Source organism: Canis aureus, chromosome 36, assembly GCF_053574225.1.
Source record: "Canis aureus isolate CA01 chromosome 36, VMU_Caureus_v.1.0, whole genome shotgun sequence".
NCBI classification, from domain to species: domain Eukaryota; kingdom Metazoa; phylum Chordata; class Mammalia; order Carnivora; family Canidae; genus Canis; species Canis aureus.
In genome coordinates, this window is record NC_135646.1 from 28,495,915 (window position 1) to 28,511,308 (window position 15,394).

General features: G+C 39.3%; 1 protein-coding gene across 1 annotated transcript in view; it reads left to right on the forward strand.

Moving 5' to 3' along the window:
* The window catches only part of TMEFF2 (transmembrane protein with EGF like and two follistatin like domains 2), a 221,785-nt gene that overhangs the window by 168,549 nt on the left and 37,842 nt on the right, over positions 1-15,394 (forward strand). Inside the window, exons 6-7 of the mRNA XM_077885621.1 lie at positions 8,398-8,546; positions 9,268-9,327. Of these exons, the coding sequence (XP_077741747.1) occupies positions 8,398-8,546; positions 9,268-9,327 (209 nt within the window). The remainder of the gene's footprint in view (positions 1-8,397; positions 8,547-9,267; positions 9,328-15,394) is intronic.

Genomic DNA, 15,394 nt, shown 5'->3' on the forward strand with positions numbered 1-15,394 from the left:
TCTAGTCTGTAATGATATTCATACATATTATTCCTGAAAGTCCTTGGTCGGATGAAAGCCTACCAGAGGGCCAGTGTGCAAAATATAAACATGTTGCTAGTGGAAGTGAGCGTAGGAATCCCACAGCTGGGCCCGCAGGAAAGTGCCAGAACATGCAATATGATCCTGCCCGAAAGGGGCGAGCGGGAATTCAGTACATCTCCTCTAATCAAATACCGGGTTCATTGTATTGTTTTAACTTCCAACCTCTTATTCTGGGATTTCCATGCTTTCTGGCTTTGCTGTGCAGTGAGAGCTGTCCGGTCAGAACGACCGCACTTCTTAGCAGTCACATAGTCACCCTTGGTTATTGGATACGTTTTCCAGCTTAACGAGCAAGAGCGTATACCACGTAATGCTAATGAGGGATTTTTGCTTCAAGATACTTTTTTTTTTAATTTTTTTTTTTGCTTCAAGATACTTTTAAAAATGTATATGAGTAAGGAGAATTGTTTACTTTGATTATTTTAAGATGTAAATGCAGCTGCTTCAAAAAGAGAAAAATAATCCTGAGAGAAATGCAAGCAAGGATACACGGAAATGGAGCTCCAGTTAACCCCGGCTTCAACTGCAGTGTCCACGTCAGAAAGGGGCGAGGGCCCACTCGCTGCCTTGGAGGGGGCCTTGCTGGCTGGCAGGGCGGCAGGCGTTAGTAGAGGCCTGCTGCCTGTGTTGTTGCGGTCACCTAGTCGGTCCTGGAGTCAGGCGGTGTGCACATTCAGAGCAAGAATCCTTCTCCTTCCCCTGCAGGTGAGGGTGCCTGCACCCACCGTGCGGCTCCCCAGTGGACCCCTGCCCCGGGCCCAACCGCAGAAACGCTCCCACCAGGAAATCGTGTCTTCCTGAGTCCCACGCAGCTGCTCTAGTTTCCTCTCTGGAACACAGCGCAGGTCAGGAAAAAGGCAGGAAAGGGTAGAGCAGGAAGGGCACGGCCGTGACGTGTGTGCTTGGAGCCTCACCACGCCGGGCCTTAACTAGGGAGCCACTAAGCACCCTTTCCCTCGTGGGCGTGAGCACCCCGCCGGCCCGGGTTTCCCTGCAAGCCGCTGAGCTTACAGTGCTGGCCTGGTGCTTAGTCCCTCTGCCTGCACCCCCTGTGAGTGCAGTCGCCCCCAAACAGCCCTTCCGTCCTGTTGACCTCTCATCACCCTGTGCTCAAAGACCTTTCAGGACTCTGCATTGGGTAGAAGATAAAGGCCGCTCCTTCGATGGCCTTGAGCCCCTTTAAACCTGTCTAGAGGGTCGCATCCTGCCCCTTTGGTTGGGAAGAATCCATTCCGGCCAGACCCATGGATCTGCAGCTCCCCAGCCCCTGTGCGGGCCTGCCTCCGCACCGCCCCACTTCGTCTGCCCCATCACAGATCTGTTGAACCCCACTCACCTTTGGAGATTGTTCAGTTTCCTCTTTTCGCGCGCGCCCCGTGGCATGAGCGTTATTACAGCCTAGGTGTGTTGTGAAAGTTGGAGCTCCGCGCCGGGCACAAGGGAGCCTCTCCATAGCGTCACGTCCTTTCCCACCACCCTTCCTTGGTTTTGCTTGGTGAGTCACTCCTGCTGACTGCTGTGCACGGATGCTGGTTTTGTAGCAGCGCATTTAAGCACCTGTCCCTGTCACCTGACACCACACGTGGATCACCCGTAGCATGTGGAGGAAAGCCTTTTAATACAGGTCGCTGAATCATGTATGTTAAACAAGAGTATTAAGTTCCTTCTGATGGAATGAAGGGGAGAGAGAAAAGGGTGTTTGGGAGCCAAAATAGTTGGGGTTTCTCAATAGGCTCTGCAAGCTATTTGCCTTAGAAAGAGCTAAGGAAGTCGCTAAAAATGCTGATTTCTGAGCCTTACCTCAGACCCAGTGCATCAGCATTTCTCAAGGGAATGCTACGTACACTAAATTAGAAAAATCTCTTAGTCTTAGAGGGTGAGAAAGAGTATTTTCTGTAATTGCAGCTCCTCACATCTGCACATCAGAATCCCCTGCTGCATCTTTGACAACTCCAGTTAGTTACTGCAGCCTCACGCGAGACCTCCCTGGGTTGCAGGCCAAGGTTGAAATATTCCACAGAAGACTTTTCTTTGCATCCAAGATTAGAAACCACTAAGCCAAGAGTTAATGATGACCAATATGTATTAGGTAATTACAACTTCTCAGAAACTTTATTAAGGAATTTATGTGCATTATTCCACTTAATCCCCACAATCCGGAGTTAGTATCTCCATTTTCACAGGCTCAGGGAAGTTAAATAACGAGATCAATGCCGTACAGCTAGTAAAGGATCAAGCCCCAGTTAAACACAGGTCTGTCCGATACTGAATTCTAGGTTCTAGTCACGTTCCCCATCTACCTCTATTGTATTAGACGTTATTTCCATACATGGTCATCAGCCTTTTACCTAGAAATTGTTCCACTTTTTCAGTATATGATTCTGTTTTTGAAAGTCCTGACACCACCCCAAGGAGGGGTCTCTCAGCTTAGTTTTTCTTCATTCACACACTCATTGGTTGGCTCTTTATTGCCCGAGGCTTTTTCCCAATATTCCCGAGACCTTCCATCTAATAGAACATCTTCTATACCTTACCGCCTTATAAAGAGATAGATATTGTTGGCAACTAAGCTTTTTCCTTGTACAAAACAATCCTGGTCACCCTTGGAAAACTTAACTGTCGTCCTTGGTAGTATGTCTGGAGAAGAGCATTATCCCTTCCTCCTAGATTTCAAAGCTAAAAGGATAGCCCTTCTCAAATTTAAAAACAGAAACAAACAAATAACAAAAATGTATGGGCCCAAAGTCACATATGTCGACGGAGTAACAACATGGTAGACTGAGCAGTTTTACTTCCCAGTCAATGCTTTTCCAGACTCTGTCTAGAGAGTTTTTGTTTTCAATGGATGTTCACGTCTCTTATTTCACTTTTTCCCTCACAGCCCTGTCATTCCTGAATTGTAGTTTCTTTATAGACAAAATAATTATAATCAGGCTCCATCAAGAGGAGTTCCATGAGAGTCAATGAGTAAATAGGCTGAAAGTATCTCAAGAGTCTTGAATGAAAAATGCACACTGTTTTCGCTGTTATTAGTATAATGCAGCTCCTCCATTACAGTTCTGATGGAGAGAGCACAGACAGTAGCTCTGACCTCATTTTCTGGCCGGGCCAGAGAGGGTCTGCATAACGGCCCCAGCGACAGACGGGCTCGAGGGAAACAAACCAGCCACGGTTCAAAACAACCCAGAAAGCCATCCTCGCTGCAGTACAGTTGCGTGCTTTAAAACTGATTAGAGATGTTGTATGGACAAAATTTGGAATAGACAAGTCAAGGACCTTGGGAGAGGAACAAGTGACAGGCATGTTTAATAGATGAAACAAAATCTAGTGAGATTCGAGGGCAGCCACCAACCAGCCACATGAATAAGTAATTTGCTACCTGGCAGCTTTTGCAACCTCACACTCTGGAGGACAATGAGGCATTCCTAAATATAAGGGAAAGGTTTCCTTCACTCACTGCAGAACCCCTTAGGAAGAGCCATTTCAAGAGAGGCAGGGAACTAAATTAATGTCAAGCCCCCCCAAAAAAATATTCATGAGATAATTATAAATGCACGTGAGCCATCATGGATACCACCTCTTACTTCCTATAATTTCGGTTCACTCCATCAAGTGGTCTTTTTAAATTATTGGACGCCTCTCTTCTTTATTACAATTCAGAGAACTAAGGTTTTCAGTCAATGTTCATTTTCTCTGACGGATTTCAGAGAGTAGTATTTCCCACATAGAGACCCCTAAAATTATTATTTTCAAGTAGGGCTGATTCTTTTTCTTTGTAGCCTAGAAGAAAAGAAATCTATATAATCGCAGTGTCAAAATGTCAAAAGACAGATAGGTTGGAAAAAAGAAGAAAAGGGAAGAAAACACACACACAAAAACCCTTAAAGGCATCCATGCAGCCCTCAGCCTTACAAATCCTCAGCTCACATAAAGTATTTGTGACATGCTGTAATTAACTAGTTACTCCTCTCAGAATGAATAATAATGCAATTATTCGCCAAAAGCAGTGAAGAAGGGATAGTTTCTGTTTTTAAAAATATCTGCCTTTCATTTCTGTAGAAAGAAAAACCGTGGATTAATTTACATAAGCTGCTAAAGCACAGAGTGACCTGCAATTTCACCATTACACCGGCTGATATTTCTGTCACCTTTTTATTGGTGCCCTGTATTTTTCAATGGCTTAAAACAGCAATAAACTGACAAGTCACTACCATGTTTAAATTATATTGGCTCTTAAAAACTGCACCCAAATACCACAAAGTGTAAGGAGCCACCTGCATGGTGAAACATGTCCCTTTCACAACTACTCTGATGCCGTTGAGGTAGCTAAGGGCTCGTGCTATGGCTCCTTTGTGGGACGCAAAGTAGAGGAGGAAGGTGGCCTTCTTGAGGTGCCAAGTAACACAGAGTTAGGGGAGGGTTTAGATGAGCATATCCCGGTTCTTTTCTCCAATTATCAGTTATTTATTGATGACTTGCTATGGTGCCCTCTACTAGGCTCCAAGAATTCAACGGTAAAAAAGACATATTGCCTTAAGAAGGTTGCTGAAAGTGAAGGTATGAACTAATGAATAGGCACATTAAGAATGCAGTAAATGGGGGATCCCTGGGTGGCGCAGCAGTTTGGCGCCTGCCTTTGGCCCAGGGCGCGATCCTGGAGACCCGGGATCGAATCCCACATCGGGCTCCCGGTGCATGGAGCCTGCTTCTCCCTCTGCCTATGTCTCTGCCTCTCTCTCTCTCTCTCTGTGACTATCATAAATAAATTAAAAAAATGTAAAAAAAAAAAAATTTTTTTAAATAAAAAAAAAAAAAGAATGCAGTAAATGCCGCCCCAGAGCCCATTGTCCACAAACACACACGCAAATTTATTTACTCATAATACACAAAAATCTCTCTGCCCCATGAATCTGAAATTTCAAAAATTCCAGGCTCTTTAAAAGGTTCGAAGGAGCAACTTGCAAAAGATTTGGTGCTAAAGCTTAGAGTCAGTTGGAGTGAGTGTGTGTGTGTGTGTGTGTGTGTGTGTGTGTCTAAACATGTATTTTTATAGAAAATAGAAACAACTTTATACAGAATTTTGTTAAGGATAAAATAGTTTAGACAACTGATGTCTTAGGTAGCCTGATTAGCTTACTACATGTCAGTTTGTTATTCATTCTAAAAATCAGGTGTTAGTTCAGAATGTCTTCAAGTGACTGTTCACTGATACATCCCAATCTTGCTAAAAAGTCTGGACCACTTGCCTGGGAAGACAGAGACTAAGAGTCACTGTGACTTAGATTCATAAAATCATGCTAAATACAAGAGTAGACCTAGTCTTATTTTTTCAAGTCCTATTCATCCAAGGTATTCCTTTAATTAATTAATAGTAGGAATGTACGTCTGTCTTGTTTTTCATTGTCCTGAACAGTATGTAGAACAGCGCAGGTTCTGGTATCAAATTGCGTATATAGGAATTTAGGTTCTTCCCGACACAAGCTTTGTGACTTCTCCAAGCTTCAATTTTCTCATCTGTAAGGTGGAGATAATAATAGTAGATACCTCATAGAGACAGAATCACGAAAGGAGTAACGGCATATAAAGCATAAAGCTACTAGCAGTAGAGTTTCAGACTACGGTCCTGGAATCCTGCATGGTTTCCTACCTAATGAAGTTTAATAAACTCAGATACAAAACATAATTTGAAGATACCTGCAGAGCCCTTGTATCATATATAATTTACTCTTTAGATATGATGAGAAAACACAACTTTTTATGTGTTCCGCTGCTAGTAACAGATAATTATGTTGGTATCTTGCAAGGAGATAATCCCCAGAGTCTCTAACACAACAGTAAACTGGCTTGAAGGTACATAGAACCAACTTTTAAAAAAAACCAAAAAACATACAACGTCCGTCCCCTCATCTCTTTATTTACTACAAATGGTTAAGGAGAACAAGGCTGATCTACAAAGTCACTTCCCCAAATGCATGGTGAAAAGGACTATAAGCTTTTGAACATGTAGGCGGCTTGCAACTTCAGATCTTTCAGATGCCAGGGATCAGCCCAGGTAGCAACAGTTGGGAGCTCAGTAGCCACACGTGGGCTGAGGTTAGGAACCACCACTCCTCGATGACTTAAGCATTTGGACATGGTTACCGTCTGTCCGAGCTATTTGTTCCTAAGTATGTAAAAGTAAAAATAACCAAGTGTTCCCAAAGCAATTCTCTTACCCCCGCCCTCTCAAAATTAAGTGCATTGGCACAATTTCTGCCAGCACTTTTAACAGAGACCTAGGTGATTCCGATACAGCTGGTGTGAGGACTGCAGTCCGGGAAGCACGGGTGTGTACACGAACCTTCTCTCACTTAATCGACAAATGGATCAAGCAGCGATTCCCAGGAAGTGAATCTGGTGCCAGGCTGGCTGCCTAAGAAGGCAGCATGCTAGGCTCTACCCCCAGAGTCACTGGGGCCCAGAAACCTGCTAGTAAATTGCTATATTTAAAAATTTTCGAGGAAACTCTAATGCCTACGGTACTAGCCTAGGTAGAGAGGAAAGGGGCTGTATGTTACTTTAACACATCCGTAGGTGGTCCTTGCTCCACAATTTACTAGCTCTCTGACCTTATAATTGCTCTATCATTGGTCTATAAAATGGCTATTATAAAGATTAAATAAAGCAATGCATGGGAAGAACCCAGCATGTAGTACGCTAGTTATTATTGTAATCATTATATTATATGCCCAGCTCTAAGTAAGATCTACAGAAGTAAAATGTGTGCTTCACCACTTTTGAGAAGCGTATAACCTATTTAGAAAAATAATGTAAATATTAATAGAAATTTAAAATATGGGTTTATATTCTAAGGCAATAACATATTTACACACATAAAAAATATTCTGAGTAACAAAGTCGATTATAAAATACAGAGAATTATAAGAACATAGGAAAAGTCATCTAAAGCTTGCTTTAAGATGTCTAATTCTTCTACTTCAGGTAACCTAATTCTAATTAATGTCCATTTTTTTTATGTATATTAAAGAAAAAAATCATGAGGGTAATCAACTGTATTTATTACTTAAGGCCAGAATTAGAAAAAATAGTATGCATCTGGGAACAGGGTCCACGGGACAGACATCAAGGGGCCCACAAGCACTCTGAAATTTTATGCAAAAACTGGTTTTGTGGGTGCCTAAGTGGCTCAGCTCGTTGAGCATCTGCCTTTGGCTCAGCTCATGATCTCCAAGTCCTGGGGTGGAGTCCCCACATCGAGCTCCCTGCTCAAAGGCAAGTTTACTTCTCCTTCTGCCCCTCCTCCCCCCAACACTCATGCGCTCTCTCTCTCAAATAAATAAATAACATCTTAAAAGAGAAAGTTGTTCTGTGTGAGTATGAGTATTTCTGAGGAGAGAGCCATACCTTTCATTTGATTCTCAAACCCTGCCCCTCCCAAAATGTTAAGGACCAAAGATTCCTGCTTAGCACATATCCTGGGCATCCTCTTGCAGCTAAAGAAATAGAACTCCTGATTCCACTCCAAATAATCTCTTTGCTTACTTTCTTATAAATGTCCTCTGAATCATTTTCCTCATGCTTTCACCGTTCAAATATCCTGAGAAAAGAAGTAACCCAGTAAGGGCCCATTTGAGGAAATTGTAAAGCAGACTCTTTCATGGCCACCTCAGTCTATTCAAATTCTGCAGGCATCAGCAATGCAAGCGTATGTACATGTTTTAAAAGTTCCAATGGCAGAGATTTATTGATGATTATTTTCTGAGTTTTTCCTTTTTCGTTTTTTTTTAATCCATTTCTCAATCTTTTGAATTATTTTCAATTAGTTCTGTGCTTCTTTTCATCTCAGGTAGAAAAGTAAAGGAACTTCCCTGGAAAGATGCAATTCAGTTTTGCCAACTTGTATACTGCCAACCTAGCAAATCTTCCACTTTGTGTTTTAGGTATAATGTGATAGCAACGCTATTGATGTTACATTATTTTTTAAAGATTTTTGTTTATTTATTCATGAAAGACACACAGAGAGAGAGAGGCAGGGACAGGCAGAGGGAGAAGCAGGCTGCCTGCAGGGAGCCCGACATAGGACTCGATCCCAGGACCCCAGGATCACGCATGCCCTGGGCCGAAGGCGATGTTACTTTTTTTTTTTTTTTAATTGAAGTAAACTGGTATATAACATTACATAAGTTTCAGGTCTATGACATTATAAATCGATATTTGTATACACTTCAAAGTGATCACCATCATAAGTCTAGTCAGTATCCATCACCATATAATTAAACCCCTTCAACCATTTTTATTTCTCTCTTCCTTTAGGTGTGTGTGCAACATCGACTGTTCTCAAACCAACTTCAATCCCCTCTGTGCTTCTGATGGGAAATCTTATGATAATGCATGTCAAATCAAAGAAGCATCATGTCAGAAACAGGAGAAAATTGAAGTCATGTCGTTGGGTCGATGTCAAGGTAATGTTTGTACCAAAATTCATTTCAAAGAATGTTTTTAGTCTTAGTATAGAAATGAAAAGTGAAGATAACTCCTTATTAGGCAAGCTGTTTCATTTCTGGAGACAGTTCTTATTTATAATGGATAGTAGAGTCTACTGTGGCATTTATGGTGATTGTAGACGTTTGAGGGCCTATCGGCAACAGCCCATATCTTTTTCTACATAAAGGGACTGTATCTTCACAATGCTGTAACACAGAAGCCAATATTCAGCAGACATTTCCTTGCATAGGAAAAAAAAAAAGTCAAAATCATCTTTAGCAAAGAGTCTGAGGATTTATTAGAAAACCCTAAAATTAAAAACAAAGCACATCATGTTTATGTATTGATTCAATAGAAATATTTCAAGTACATTTTTTAAAGCAGGATGTACTGAGATGTTCTGTTTCATTTCTTATTCAGAAACAAACATTTTCTTGGTTTTTGACTTGTTATTCTTTTATCCACCTTATCTCAGTTATAATTGTGAACCTTCTCTTTGTCCCAAACTCTAGAAAGCTGATATCATTCTATTTTTCGCTCTCAAAAAATTGATGTAAATCTGTCTTTGCGTAAAGGTAGGTTAGAACTATCGTTGTAAAACTTTCTTAATCGATGTGAAGGTACTATTGGAGGAATAATATAAATTTGACGTTAGGTGCTTAGGAAGTAATTAATCAATCTTGTTATTTTTTAACACAGATAACACAACTACAACTACTAAATCTGAAGATGGGCATTTTGCAAGAACAGATTATGCAGGTACATATAATACTTTCTACTATAGAGTGTGAGCACTTCCATAAAAGAGTCCTGGGGGAATCATTTTTTTACCATTGATCCTCAGTTGAATCTTGCAAGACTTCTGACATGTGCTAATCTCCTCTTGCTTTCTTCAAACTTTCAATAGGCAATGGTGAATTTTTGTTGAAGCAAATAAAATACTTTTTTTTTTTTTTGCCAGAGTTAAAGCAATTGTCAAAAATGTCAGAAAGATATAACTAACTTGTTTTGACAGAGCAAATGGTACAAATGACAAAACATTTATCAAATTAATGGGCATCACTGGAAATTAATGCAGTTTTGGCAGTATATTGTAATGAATGCAAACGTTCTTTGAATTTTCATTAAAGTCAACAATAAAAAAGTTTGCTGGTTTCTAAAAGAGCTGGAAAGGACAGCTACAAATAATAATACAGGCTATCTCTCTAAGTGGAAAGTTTAAAAGGTATGTGTAACTTATTCTTAAAATAATAATTTATTTTACAAGTACAGTGTAGTTTCTGACTTTTGCAGAATTTTATCAAGCATTTATACAAAAATGTAAATTTTAGGGGTGTCTGAGTGGCTCAGTCAGTTAACCATCTGCCTTTGGCTCAGGTCATGATCCAGGGTCATGGGATTGAGCAGGCTCCCGGCTAAGCAGGGGCCTCCTTCTCCCTCGCCTTGTGCTCTCTGTCTCTCTCAAATAAATAAATAAAATCTTTTTAAAGAAGTAAATTTTATTTAGCAACTATAGAATATTATTTTGAGAACTAATTATATCTAATATAATGCTTCTAGGGTGAGAAATTATCTATGGGTATGCAAATATGACTTTAATAAGTTACTAAATTTTACTAAAATTTAGTATTATAAAGATAAAATTATTGATGTTGATAATGATATGTAGAGCTTTTGTTTTTGTTTTTTAAAGGAATGTTTTTGACTGTTAAACAGTTATAACTGTTTTCATTGGCATTCATATTACCTATTTACGGTTTGCCCATTACAAAGTTTGGAAATTGAGTTTTTATTCCAAAACAATTTGTATCTGAATTTTGTTTCAAACGTAATTTCTGACCTTCAGGGTCAATGCTTTTAGTTGCCATTATTTCCTATCTTATTACTTTATTGAACATGAGAAGGAAAGAGAATGTGTTTTTAAATCAATGCAAATGAACTGTTCAGACCCTCAGTGTTGTCCTAAGTCTACTAGTTTGACATCAGATCTATCTAGTAAACTCCATAGAAAAACTTTTAAGATAAAAGTAAAGTTTAGGGCAGCTCGGATGGCTCAGCGGTTTAGCACCGCCTTTGGCCCAGGGCCTGATCCTGGAGACCCGGGATCGAGTCCCACATCGGTCCCCCAGCATGGAGCCTGCTTCTCCTCTGTCTGTGTCTCTGCCTCTGTGTGTGTGTGTGTGTGTGTGTGTGTGTGTGTGTGTCATGAATAAATGAATGGAATCTTTGGAAAAAAAAAAAGTAAAGTTTAAAAATATGTGTTTGTTGAAATCCAAACTTAAGAGAGAAAAAGGTAATGTCAATTGAAGCTTACAATTTGTCATTAAGCACTGATTACATACTTTAAAACTCCATGGAAGTTAATTTAGATGTCTTTATCTTCATTGGTAATCTTATGAAAATACAAAGTATACCCCTCATTAGACATTATTTAAATAATAGCCACATCCCTCAATATTTCCAGGCTCTCAATAGTATTTGCATTAAGATAAATTTTGGGATACAAACTTTGGAAACATAAAAGGAGCCAAATGGAGACTCAGTATGTCACTGTCCTCTTAATTTCTGTTTCACATTTTCAAACCTCCCCAAGGAGGTAAAATAGAAACTGTGTGACTCACATTCCTAGAAGTTTGCTATGTGCTCACAAGCTCATTTAATGTCACAGTCACTTCCCTTGTTAGACAAACATCCATGGATGCTTCCACTGGAGGGAAGTACTGGTCTTAACACACTCTCATTTTTTTCTTAGATGTTGTTAATACTAGAGGTTAAAAACCTTTAATGACACCCTTATGTTTCCCCTTTGAGCCTACCTTAAAGCTGTTAGTACAAAAACACACATTTCTGATTACAAAAAAAAATGAGAATTAATTTAAAGAGGGCCTAAATCTAAAAATAAATATGCTGCGTCTCATATTCAATATCATTTATAAAATAGAGACCTCAGGAAGGGCAAGCAAGGGCCGATTCACACAAAAGCAAAACCAAAGAGAGCCATGCCCCAACCAGACTAAGGGGAGGTAGACTGCAGGGTGCCTGGACTTGTGCAGAGCCATGAGTTCCAAGATACACCTGAAATGGACTCTAGGAAACCAAGGAATTTCCCAGATCATGCCAGCCAGCATTACTTTCTGTTGTGCCTGACTTGGGTCTCTCTTTGGCCCTCTCTCCTTTAATGAGACCCAAGGCGTTAGTGAGCCTGAGTCTGTTTCAAGGCTGATTGACAGACTTTCTGTCTGATAAGCTGAACAGGCTACTTAATGTCATCCTGCCTTCATCAAAGACTCAAGCTTAGGTGTAGGTCTTTCTCTTCATTTGCAGAAAGGCTCAGAGAACAAAATTTTATAAAAACCACAGAGCTGGAGCTTTCAGGGATTTCCATTGTTTCAAAATGCTAATATTAAACTTCCCTTCTGGAAGTTTTTGTAAGTAGCATATTTTATAAATAGCAAATGTTTTACACCTCTTGAAATCTGCAACATTTTCTTTTTTAAAAAAAGTTCCCCTCATGTCTTGGAATGAAAAAAAAATGAAGTTCAATCTTTTCTTTTTTTTTTTTTTTAATCTGGTATGTGTATTTTCTGATTATGTTGTTTTTTTTTTTTTTTTTTTTTTTTTTTTTTTAATTTTTTTTTTTTTTTTTTTTATTTATGATAGTCACAGAGAGAGAGAGAGAGGCAGAGACACAGGCAGAGGGAGAAGCAGGCTCCATGCACCGGGAGCCCGATGTGGGATTCGATCCCGGGTCTCCAGGATCGCGCCCTGGGCCAAAGGCAGGCGCCAAACCGCTGCGCCACCCAGGGATCCCTGTTTTTTTTTTTTTTGTATAAAAGTCTGATCATGCTTCAGAAAAAGTAGCTACATATTTTTCCCAATGAAAATTTACTTAATTTTATAAAATGTTAGATGTAAAATATACACATGCACATAAACACACCTGAAAAGCAAAACAAACCATGAATTTAAACGATTTTGTCTTTTATCATCTAGAAAATAAACGATTTTCTTTTATGACATTTTGCACCAGTTTCCAAAAGGATTTGTGGTGGCTTATAATTAAAATATATTCAAAGAGATTGTTTAAAGAGAGAGTGTAAACATAAAGCAGAACTGTAGAGGAGAATAAATATATCAGCAACAGGGACTATTATAGCTACTGCATTTAGCCCTAAGCTTCCTTGCAACCAATGTAAAAAGAGAAAATATGATTGGATCAATTCATTCAGCAAATATTTAGAGTGCCTTCTATATGCACTCCACTGGGCTTTGCAAACGTGAATACATCATTCTAGGTCTCTATCAAAATGGAGTTTAGGTTTTCATTGCCTGCCTGATTAAAAATAAATAAATAATTAGTTCAGAAACCAAACACATAATTTCTCTAATGCTAAACTCTAAAAAGAAATTTTTGGCATAGATCTTCTCATCGCTGGAAAACACAGAATGAATAAATATCTTCAATAGTGATTTTATAAAATATGCCAAGGGGCTTTTCACATGGCTGGGGATTTTTCATAACATTTTTTTTATAAGATTCCAGAGCATCGCATTAGAATACGTATAAGTCAATGGTAGTCTTTCTGTGGCAGATTACATAATGAGTTATATTTATGTATATTTCCAAATTGGAAAAAAAAATAAAAACCACAGAGTACTAAGGGAAATGGCTATGAGGGAGAATGTGTTCAGCTTATCTTTCTCATGTATCTACAGGTTTAACAGGAACTGAATTAACAGAACAGTCAGAAAGCCGGAATAAAGATTAAAAAATTTGTTAAATTATAGTATGTTTATGGGGAAAAGAAATTTCCCCTGCTTTTATTAGCAGTTAATGAGAAAAGTTAGCCCTATGTGGTCTCCAGCCTTGAGAGGGAGCCAGAGTCAGCTCTGAGTCTACGTACAAGCGTGCTTGGAGTCTATGTGTCTTCTTATTTGCATTATACTGTGGCCATTTGCCATTTTTTGTAACATTTAGGGAGTCTTAAATTTTTAGGAAATTTTCTCTTTAGAAACCTATTCCTTATCTTTGAGCAATAATTTAGATAATTAAGCTCAGTTCTAAAAGATGAAAGAGAGAAACCGGAAATATACATTTAAACCAAATTCCATACATTCCATTATCCGTTGATTCATTTGTTCACACTAAGAGGAAACTGACATCTTGAAAGGGTATCTAGTCTAAGTGAATTGTCATAATAACCTGTTCTCTGTAGAAGCCTTCGCAATTTACAAAGGCTTTTCACATATATTGTCTCCTTCAGTCTTGGTGACAGAAATGTGAGGAAGATATTATATGCATTTGACAGGTGAGAAATGGAGGTTCAAGGAGATTAACTAAAAAAGGAGTATGTGATAGAGCTAAGGTTCAAACCATCATCACTAATTCCAGAACCCAGCAGAGTGCGAATGGTATAGGACCAGGGGAGAAGTGTCACTGCCTAACATTCTTTGAGACCTTTGGCCCCACTCTGCACCTTAGAGGTTAACCCCTTGAGTGTTCTGGACTCAAAAATGTTTCACCAAATCGTCTGCATTGCTGTAAAACGCTCCAAAGAGTTACTCCTCTCTTTGATTTGTCTCTCTCTCCCAAGCATCCTACAAGTGCTCTTTGAGTCTTAGATTTTACTGTTCTGTTTTCTGTTTCCCCACGCAGACAAGAGAAACCAAAGAGAACGAACAGTGTTTGCTACCAAGTAATCCTACATTAATAGAAAACGTATGTGTGATATTTTCTAGGTTTACGAAGATCCACTCACATTACCTTATTTGCTCTCATGTCAATCCAATAAAACAGGGTCACAAATACTGGGGGAAGTAAAATTGGAGGTCCGAAAGGCCAAGTGCTTAACCCAGAACCGGACACGGTATTTTGGCACATTGACCACCACCCATGCAAATATAGCACTTGCTTGATTTGTCTGCTGCTTGCCTTGATTGCTCTTCCACTATATATGTATCGACATGAATATCAAGTGGTTACATATCATATTTATAACATGAATTAATTCAGTCATGTGGAAAAAAAATCTGCATTTAAAATGGGAAGCTTTTTTCCATTTGCTCATGAACACAAGGAACACTTCACCAGAAAGCATGTTATGTCTAGGCCAATAATTTGATCTGTAGGAAAGAAATAAATAGCAGCAAATGTAGGCAGCAGCTTGTAGCACAAATATTGGTATCAACAGTGAAATAAATAAAAATGTTTGCCCAGGCTATTACAGTGCCACCGGACTAGCCTAGAATATTTAAGCTCAGGAAATGAATTAAGATGTCAAGATTTTCTCAAGATTTCTGAGGGAAAGCGTCTCAATTCAAGTATTTTCCCCTCTGGGATTTACATTAGAGTGCTGCAAAATTCATAAAGCTTTCTATGAACTCTAACTCACAGTTTTTCCTGCTCTCTTGAACTTCTGTGCTTTCATTGTTTTCCCCATAAAATCATGTAGCCAGTCATCTGTAATATTATGTTATGTTCATGGTTATAGATAAACACAGAAATAGTATTTGCAATACAGATGAAGGTTTCCTACTGAAGGGTTGCCTTGGGCCCTGGTACACTCTGGAAAACTTTGTGTTTATGCCCCAGTTCATAAATGCATCCTGCATCATTTATGTGCACTTTTTCCTATTGGAAATGCTCCTTCCTGCAACAAATTGTTCACCTTGAGGTGTTACTCATCTACCTTTCTCTCTCATGAAGATGTGGCAGCCAGTTTAGTGGTTAAGGTCACTAAAAATCAGACAGGGCTGAGTTTAAACACTGGCCATGCTGTTGATTATTTAACCTTGAGCCAATTAATTGACCTTTCTGAGCCTCATT